The 9,084-nt window shown below is 42.1% G+C and overlaps 1 protein-coding gene across 3 annotated transcripts in view; it reads right to left on the bottom strand.

Annotated features, from left to right (window-relative positions):
- The window catches only part of LOC123137711 (tripeptidyl-peptidase 2), a 20,561-nt gene extending 11,941 nt beyond the window's left edge, over nucleotides 1-8,620 (bottom strand). Inside the window, exons 1-18 of one of the 3 annotated variants that reach the window (XM_044557548.1) lie at nucleotides 8,492-8,620; nucleotides 7,937-8,416; nucleotides 6,962-7,040; nucleotides 6,779-6,852; nucleotides 6,329-6,438; nucleotides 6,157-6,237; nucleotides 5,730-5,816; nucleotides 5,511-5,653; nucleotides 3,999-4,149; nucleotides 3,799-3,921; nucleotides 3,531-3,614; nucleotides 3,229-3,416; nucleotides 2,858-3,032; nucleotides 2,569-2,690; nucleotides 2,381-2,460; nucleotides 1,366-1,424; nucleotides 846-1,000; nucleotides 212-390 (exon numbers count right to left, since the gene is read on the bottom strand). In XM_044557548.1, the coding sequence (XP_044413483.1) occupies nucleotides 212-390; nucleotides 846-1,000; nucleotides 1,366-1,424; nucleotides 2,381-2,460; nucleotides 2,569-2,690; nucleotides 2,858-3,032; nucleotides 3,229-3,416; nucleotides 3,531-3,614; nucleotides 3,799-3,921; nucleotides 3,999-4,149; nucleotides 5,511-5,653; nucleotides 5,730-5,816; nucleotides 6,157-6,237; nucleotides 6,329-6,438; nucleotides 6,779-6,852; nucleotides 6,962-7,040; nucleotides 7,937-8,321 (2,275 nt within the window). In that variant the 5' untranslated portion in view covers nucleotides 8,322-8,416; nucleotides 8,492-8,620. Of the gene's footprint in view, nucleotides 1-211; nucleotides 391-845; nucleotides 1,001-1,365; nucleotides 1,425-2,380; nucleotides 2,461-2,568; nucleotides 2,691-2,857; nucleotides 3,033-3,228; nucleotides 3,417-3,530; nucleotides 3,615-3,798; nucleotides 3,922-3,998; nucleotides 4,150-5,510; nucleotides 5,654-5,729; nucleotides 5,817-6,156; nucleotides 6,238-6,328; nucleotides 6,439-6,778; nucleotides 6,853-6,961; nucleotides 7,041-7,936 lie in introns of all 3 variants that reach the window. The other 2 variants (XM_044557546.1, XM_044557549.1) reach the window with 2 other exon arrangements.
- Nucleotides 8,621-9,084: the final 464 nt, after the last annotated feature.

Raw genomic sequence — 9,084 nt, 5'->3', positions numbered from 1 at the left:
GTCTTTGTGGTTAGAACAAATACAGAAATATGATGCTAGGGGAAGTCAAATCTGCACATTGGCATCATCTACCTAGTTCCTCCAGGAGTGCACTCTCCAAATGTTGATGAATACAAGCAATGTTAGCATATGCAAAAGAATGAGGGCAACAATAATGATTTTAATTTAAGTTAAATCAGAGCTCCCAGTAAGCAAGAACAATAATTAGTACCTGACTTGAAGTACAGTTTGGAAAGTGACAATACTGGCGGCTCTCCTGATAGAGCAATAGGCTTAATTATTGTGATTGGCACTCGGAAAATGGGTCCACGCCATGGTGCTCTGCAATCCATGCCATAAACTTCATAGTAGTGAAGGCCACTACTGATATTAACAGGATTGACGACAATGCTGCAAAAAGGCAAAGCAAACCAAATGAAAACAGGACACTTGACAAAATAAACAGGGCGTGTAATTGAGCAAATTATTTACTACTACTATTCTGCATGTCTAACTTAAAGGCCTCTAATTTCATCTGCCATTGCGTGCTATGATACTAACCAACCTACACATTCCTTTGGTTGAAAAGCCTTTATAAGTTACAATGCGCCGCTGGTTTTTAGTGATGTTTGTATAAATATAAAAGAATATCCAGCATCAGGAATCATGTTTGTATGACACATATGCATAAGCATTACCTATAACGAAACAAACTATAGTGCAGTTCAGTTTAACGCGCATGTCCTTATAAACCGAAGTATCAACAATTATAGGAAGACCAAGTACAAGTTGATATCAAAAATTATTGCTCTTGAGAAGGAGAACGAGGGAAATAACATCTAGTTGAACAGAAAGAAGGTACCAACTTGAAACTGCGACCATTGTTTGTCAACAATATATACTCAGGAATATTAATAACAGAGCTATCAGTGGAATGCAGCTGCAGGCACTCCTCAAATGGAACCAATTGCTCCAAATTACTCGCATCATCGTGAAATTTTGGGTTAAGTTGAACAGTCCACTGTAAAGCAGAGGATATAACATATAGTTAATTGTAATGTTTAAAACAAATGAAAACATCTAGTACAGATAAAAAAATTGTGCTCCACCAGACAGAAAAACTTGTAAAACATTTTTCAATCTTACTGATCATAAACAAGTCATACACGCCTACTAAGCTACTACCTCCGTCTCAAAATTTAAGACATTTTTGTAGGCTAAACTAACCTACAAAAATGTCTTATATTTTGAGACGGAGGTAGTACTAAAGAAGTAAAAGAACCATCTTACAGTGGTCAAATACAATGCTACAAAACCAACTCTCCTTTTGGGGAGAGGGAAATATAAGCATGCCAGGATAACCCAAACAAGTTATCAGGAACTGACCTCACTCGTTTGTTGACATGAATTACTCCCACGTAGATATATTCCTCTTAGTTTTGGAACTGCAGATAATACATTTGAGTTAAGTAATCAAATATAATGTATGAACTCAACATCAATTAGTGTGAATCACAGGTAGTACATCATACCCCCTTCCCAATAGTTTTGCCTGATCTACTATAAACTGCTATTCTAGAGTAGAACAGCGTCCCAAAATCAATAGAAAACACCAAATTACCAATACAATATTGCCCAGTAGAAGTTGTAACTGTGACTAATCCCTCTGTTCACTACATTTCAAGGCCTTGGGGGTCTCAGTTTCAAATTGTTCATCCATTAAGAAAATCGAGTGTAGTAGTTGTAGTGTTTCCACTCATCTATACAATATCAATAAGCACGAGAAAATGAGATAATTTTGATCCGGGCCAACAAAAATCTTTAACTCCCTTTCTTAGTTATCCACCCAATCGAGTGCAGAAATGTTATACTCTCTTCTAACCACTATTATGAGAATTGTTTTCCTTTCATCCTTACAGATTTGTTTTTGACGCGATATTTATTTCATCAAAAAGGTAGCTCATGTCTTTGCTCTTGAGATGAGAATGTTATTACTTATCAGAAATTCTCTAATACTACATTTTAGTTTTATATGACATTTTAAGGATGATGCGTATGCGGATTAAAAATTGTGTATGCACAGTTGCATGTTTTTTATTATAATTTTCTTCGACAGCAGAAACATTTCATGGTGAATAAACATGTAAAAAAATGTACTTGTACATGCCAAAAAATTGATTTCTTTTTTCATGTTTCAATTATGTTAGATTGACATGACTTGTCTCTGCTTAAAATGCTTCAGAAGAGCTTTTCCGAAGAAACAGAATGAAAAAAAAATGCTTCAGAAGAAGTTGAGTGGCTGTAGCGTTCAGTAGAGGTCATTCTTCATTCTTATTAATTTCTGTTGGAATTCATAAGTTCATTCAGAAGAAGATTTATCATGGGAAAATATGATGCATACTTGACTTCCCTACTTGACTGATTGAGATTCTGTAAGAAACAAGTGGCAACTTCTTAGCTTGCCGCGCATATTCATAAGCCCTGAGAAAACAGCAATGGTATGTATGATGATTGAACTCAAAATCAATAGCATTAGATTAAGAAAAATGTATCCCTCTAGATAACAGAGAGAAGAAAAATTGTGCTAACCTATCAACTTGCAAAAGCCCATGTCCTGTTGTCAGTTTCTCCTCAGGCACATCACTTATAGATGAAGCTGTATTCTCGATTGCCTTCCTCACAGTATAAGGGCTTACTGGAATGCCTTCAGCCTAAAATATACACCTCATTAAAGTAACTGAATACATGTTTCATACTCCCTCCGTCCCAAAATAAGTGACTCAACTTTGTACTAACTTAGTACAAAGTTGAGTCACTTATTTTGGGATGGATGGAGTACTTCCCATTCGTTAACGGAAAAGATGTTGGCCAGACAAACCTTCATGGCACTAACAAGGAGAGCAACCCCACCACAAGCAGAAGGAGATGACATGGAAGTACCATTCATGAGCATGCGAGACTGAAGTGTCCATGTTGGCACAGGGGCCACTGCTCCACCAGGTGCGCTAATGGAGACACCAAGATCCCCATCAGCTGTGGGACCTCGACTAGACCTTAAAAATCCAAAAGGTTCAATTAGCAATAAAAAAATTTGTTTGGGAACTAGAGGACGACGAGCATTCCCGGGCTAGCGCTGCCCAGTTGTTCACCGTACGTTAGAGGACTAGACCCAAGTTGACCTCGGATGATGCCATTGTTAGAGAACTATATTGTATAACGCAATAAAAGAATTACCAACTGATCACATACCATGTGTACTCCATCCCTTCCGACGGAGGTTGTACGACACAGTGAGCTCCAGCAGCCATAGCTGGTGAGACATAGGCACCAATACCAATAATGCTTGAACTAGTCCCGCCAGGTGCACCAACAGTGTTTAAAGCCGGGCCGTTGTTTCCAGCGCTACTAATAAATATAATACGATGCTTGTCGACAACCTGTGAAATAACATAGAGCCCCGGCTAAATTCCTATAAAACATTCTAAGAAAGAAGACTAGAATGTCCAAGAATGAATATGGATAAGAAATAATAGCACACAAAAGGAGTTCACCTCATTGACAATATCGATGAATCTTCCATAGTCAGGAAGAAGAGCAGGCTCACCATAGCTCATATTAATCAGGTCGCATTTGTGCTGAATATAAAAGAATTCAAGGAAGCAGGTCAATAAAAAAGCTGAGACGTAGGGGAAAAAATTATTGTTATTTCGCAAACATTAAGCACTTCATCAGGAGGCGTTTAAGGAGTTGTAAATATAACAGAGGCAAATACACTGTTATTTACTCTGATAAATGATGCACAAAAGGGAGTATTATCACCTCTACTGCAGCTATCAAGGCCCTAACCAAGCCTGTCCCTGTCTCCATTGATCCTAAGCGGGTATCTCCTATTCTACAAGAAATCAATTGTGCCCCTGGTGCAACTCCATTCAGCAAAGGTTCCTGTTTAAAAAAAAATCAATAAACTGGTGCTTGTATAATTGTGGTTTAAATGAAAAGCCAAAAGTTAAGGAACATACTTCAGGATGAAAAGCAGCTGCAATGCCGGCAACATGGGTAGCATGCGGAGAGCAGTCAGTTACTATGCTGACAAGATTCCCATCATCATACACATTTGCTACAAAAGAGCAAGCATCTAATTTGCTAAAAATCCCAAACTTTCGCTCAATCCTGCAGATAATTTTGTATAGATCAGAAACACAATATATGGACGATAACCTTCTAGTTTATAATGGTAATACGGATAGATTGTATAAGATAAGATATGGGAACAGCATACTACTTCAACTACAAGTGAAAACATGTCTGGTATATCATGTTTACAAAAATTGTAATAAAACATCCCATATTGAATCACTGGCTTCTCGCTAGATTTACAAATCATATATACATTTTGAGAGAACCTAAAATGGCATAGCTTCTCCAACCAGAAGAAGTGGTGCAACAGTAATTGTATACAACAGTAGGTAACTATCGCCATGAAGATGGTGGGCTGCAGATAGGGATTTGATGTAACAGAATCATCTACAGAAGTACTTATGATGATGATTTTGTATCACATAAATCACATATTAGTAGAGTATAAATGTTGGTGAAACGTGTCCTAATAAATACGGCTTATATTTTTGGGATGGAAGACGTATTTCACAGTTATAACAACAACAAAGCCTTTAGTCCCAAACAAGTTGGGGTAGGCTGGAGCTGAAACCCATAAGATCTCACAACCAACTCATGGTTCTGGCACACCCCTGTCCATGGCTAGTTCTTTGGTGATATCCAGTCCTTCAGATCTCTCTTCATGGACTCCTTCCATGTCAAGTTTGGTCTACCCCGACCTCTCTTGACATTCTCAGCACGCTTTAGCCATCCACTATGTGCTGGAGCTTCTGGAGGCCAGCGTTAAATATGCCCAAACCATCTCAAACGATGTTGGACAAGCTTCTCTTCAATCGGTGCTCCCCAACTCTACCTCATATATCATCATTCTGAACCCAATCCTTCCTTGTGTGGCCAGTTGGCCACACATCCATCTCAACAAGCGCATCTCTGCTACACCTAACTGTTGAACATGTCGCCTTTTAGTCAGCCAACACTCAGCGCCATACAACATTGCCGGTCGAATCGCCGTCCTATAGAACCTGCCTTTTAGCTTTTGTGTCACTCTCTTGTCACAGAATGCCAGACGCTTGGCGCCACTTACTTGAACACCAAGTAATAATCAAAAAGGATACAGACTCAATCTCTCTCTCTTGCTTATCTAAATAATTAATCTTTCTATTCACATAATATTCCATATTCATTTGAATATTCCATAACCTTATATTTGCTCACGTAATGAAAATAAAGTGAATTCTCTGATGAAGACCTTAAATGAGCACTTTCAGCACCTGAAGTATTCATGTGGACAAAGCACATCGAACAGGACCCTAGAAAATAAAATGTCTTTCGAGGACTAGAAGGAGCAATGAACTGTGTGTGCAAGAGATTACGTCGTCTACTTTACAACATCAACACCACAAGATCAACCATACCTGTAGTTTGTCAATGGAACAAAATCTGCTAGTTTTCCACTATCTTTCTTATCCTCAAGTCCCTGAGTATCAACTGCAACCCTCCACACATCACCATCATGCCATACAACAACATCAATCACAGGTCCCCTGTCATCATAACCCTGCAGAAACAGAAATATGACATGTACAATAGCTGAAATCGGCTAAAATTTCGGGGAAGTATGATCGCTTTCTTACATCTGCTTGTTTCCTCAGGCAATCAAGTCTGTTTTGCAGGTCTTCTTGAGCCTTTTTCAGTTTAGCATCATCAGGCTTACTATGCTTCTGCAATCATTTTCGGTGGAGGTGAGCCACTCATTTAAATAGGTGTTTAAAGAATCTCATAAAAAGCAGTGTGCAAGGCCAGCAGTATCACTCTTAGCTGGAATATAGACTCAATATTAGCAGTACATATGCAAAATCACTTCATTAATGGCTTTCTGTATCTCCTAGCTGAACCACATTATTTGACTGCCACATCACATACTCACAATGCTTGACAATAGCTATCGCGCAAAGTGTAATCTACAAGGAGTACATATAATAAAAAGAAAAACGGCATGCAAAGGAGAATCAAAATTGTAAACCAAATGAATCTATACGCAACAAAAGAAGTCACTTCAACCTTTTCAAACTCGTTCAGCTGGTTCAGAGCTCCGGATATCGCTTCTTGGTTTTCTTCATCCCATTTCTTTTTTCTTTCTTTCTGAAGTCATATTTAATAGAATTTCATTAAAATATTGATATTGAGTGTGATATAAAACCTTCAGAATGCAGGCATTAAATATTGTGTTTACCTTCAATCGAGATATAAGTGTGTCCGTGAAGAGTTCATATACTAGTTTGCAGCCAACACGCCACTCTTGAGAAGGGTTCTTCCATGAGGGGTTTACAGACAAACGAGCGCCTGAGTGTAAACAGAGCTTAGCATATCAGGGCATCAGGACAGAAAATTGCCTTTCAGAATATGGATATCCTTCAAGGCATGGAGCGCTACAGGTCGCAACTATTGAAAAGACAATATAATTGGTATATGGTACCTCAGATACCAATAGAATCATAATCAATATGTACATGCTAAAGTTGAACAGCATTAACAAAAAAAAGTTGCAGTGACTACGACAAGGGGAAAAAACGAGTTTGGTTTTAACACATTTTGCTAATTCACATAAATAAATGTTTAGCTTCAAATTATATCCCATTAAATGAGTAATATAAACAAAACAAACCCTCAGGGCATGACCAACCTGAAGCACCAACTATAGCACCATCAGCATCAGCTTTCACCACTTTGGACGTGTCAACATCACCACTACCCGTGCTACATTTAAGAGCATACTCGTCGGCAAATACATCATTCAAGAGAAGTTGGCATCTGAAAATAAATAAACAAATAGTGCAGTTTCCAAATCCTGGAAGAGTCTAAGTACCAATCAATAACATCAAGGATCTTGGGCTTTCCGTCAGAAGTTTTCTGCAACCCAGCTGCAGCCGGATCAACTCCAGAATCTATCAGACATACAAGTCACATCAGCGCAAAACAAGTAGGACAATGAAATCCTATGAAATACACATAATAATTGCATGCCAGAGTCAGATCCACCACAGATCGTCCGAGACTCGAGCTATACCCATGTAACCTGCCTGAGCTCTTCCTCAAATGAAGAAACCTTCCAACCACCATGTACGCGAGTTGTTAACTTGTAATAGCCTCATACTGGTGAGCTTTAGAGCATGTTTATCTCGTCCTTACATAGATGACTACTCGTAGAAGCATTTATTTTTTGTCAATAGAAATTGGTTGTGTTTCGTTAGCGACAAGAGGTGATATGCCATGTGCTGCAACATGGCAACATCTAAGTCTATGTTAAGTTAGGATCATGCAAACCGGGTAAGTGCTGCCTGCTGCAGTAGTCTGAACCATACAACAAGCAAGTGAAGTCACACCCCATAAGCTGCAAATAGGATTACAAAAACAGCAGATCACCTCCCATAGAAGTCAATTAACCATTTCATTAATCTCCCACAACTACAGGCATTGCATACGGGGGCTTAAACTGCAGCGACTGAGCCCCCAAGTAATGAGTCAGAAAATCCTCTGAAGCTAGGCAGCTCCGTGTAGCCACCTACTTGAACACTACCAACTGCGCAGAACGACGATCCGAAACACCTGGTGAACTACACTCCAGTTGACGGCATGCCGTATCAGAACTCAGACGCGGCTAAACCTCTGCCGAATCAAAGTATCGCCTAGGAATCCAGCCGAATTGCCAATTCAGACCGCATCGGCGAAATCCATTCTCCAGCCAAAAGCTGAGGTCAACTACAGTCAACCCTCAGCACAACGATGGCAAGTATGGACTATAGCCGGAGCAGGGGGCGGGGGGCAATTGGAAGGCACTCACCGAAGATGGCGATGAGCGAGCCGCGGCCGTCGTACTCGGGGTGCGCGGCGAGGAAGCGGTCAACGCCGGTCTCCTTCTTCGGCATGAGCGACTCGAGGAAGGAGGGCTCGGTGAGGCGGAACCCACTGGCTGCGGCGGCGGTCGTCTCCTCGGCGGGCGGCGGCGTCGTCGGCGCGGAGGAGGAAGACGGCATCGCGGTGGGCGCGACGCCTGCGCTGGGGCCCGGGCCCCGGGTCGGACCAGCCGCGACGGTGGGGTGGGCGTGGGCGTGGAGCGGTGCGGGGGTGGAGGAACAGGCGGAGACTCTGAGGAGGGGCCGCAGGTGGGCGACGGGTTTATGTAGCGCGGCTGCGGTCGCGCTGCCTGCGCAGCTCCCGAGCCACATTAGGTGAAGGCTGGCTTCCTTTACACTTTTCCAAATGATTTTGGAGTTTGTTTATTTTTTGAGTGGATTCCGAATGTTCAGCTCGATTGCTGGATCTGCGTGGAAAGCATGGCTGATGATGATGATGGGGAAATGAGTGAGTGGAATTGAAAATGGCGGAACTGCTGTACCAGAGCTGAGCGGCAATGGAGACTGTGCCAAGCGCCCGCCGGAAGCCGCGAGCGTGGTGGGCGTAGGCTGGCGGCCGGTGGTTGGCTAGGGGCAGTCTGGCTGGTGCTGAATAGATAATTTTGCTGATACTACATGGAATATCCAAAAAGAGATGTGGGCGATATTTGTGGCCTTGGAAGGATGATTTATTTGTGAAACTAAACATTAGAGTGTTGAGAATTTTTGTATTTCTTCCTCTTCTTCCTCCTCTTCCTCAAATATGTGTACATGGTTTACGCAAGATAAACGTGTGTTTTTTCCAAGTTCTCCGAGACTTGGCCTGCAGCAAAGCCGCGCGGACAAAACAAACTACAGATGTTAGACCCTAACCGGTCCAATGAATTCCGCTACCGCCGCCGCGACCGCATCCACATCCGCCGCCGCCGCCATCGCGCCGGCTCCTGCCACGGTGCCTGCGTCGCCGTTCCTCTCTTCGCGCCCCCTCGCCTCGGTCTACTCCGGCCAGGCTTCGATGGTGGGGCTGCGTCCGATCCGCCGCCGCCCCCTTCCCCGATCGCGCCATCGCAGGCCTGGGGCGCTTCGTACCCCGACC

Source organism: Triticum aestivum, chromosome 6B (genome assembly GCF_018294505.1).
Source record: "Triticum aestivum cultivar Chinese Spring chromosome 6B, IWGSC CS RefSeq v2.1, whole genome shotgun sequence".
NCBI lineage: Eukaryota > Viridiplantae > Streptophyta > Magnoliopsida > Poales > Poaceae > Triticum > Triticum aestivum.
Note: the sequence above shows the minus strand (reverse complement) of the source record. Positions and strands in the feature narration are given on the sequence as shown.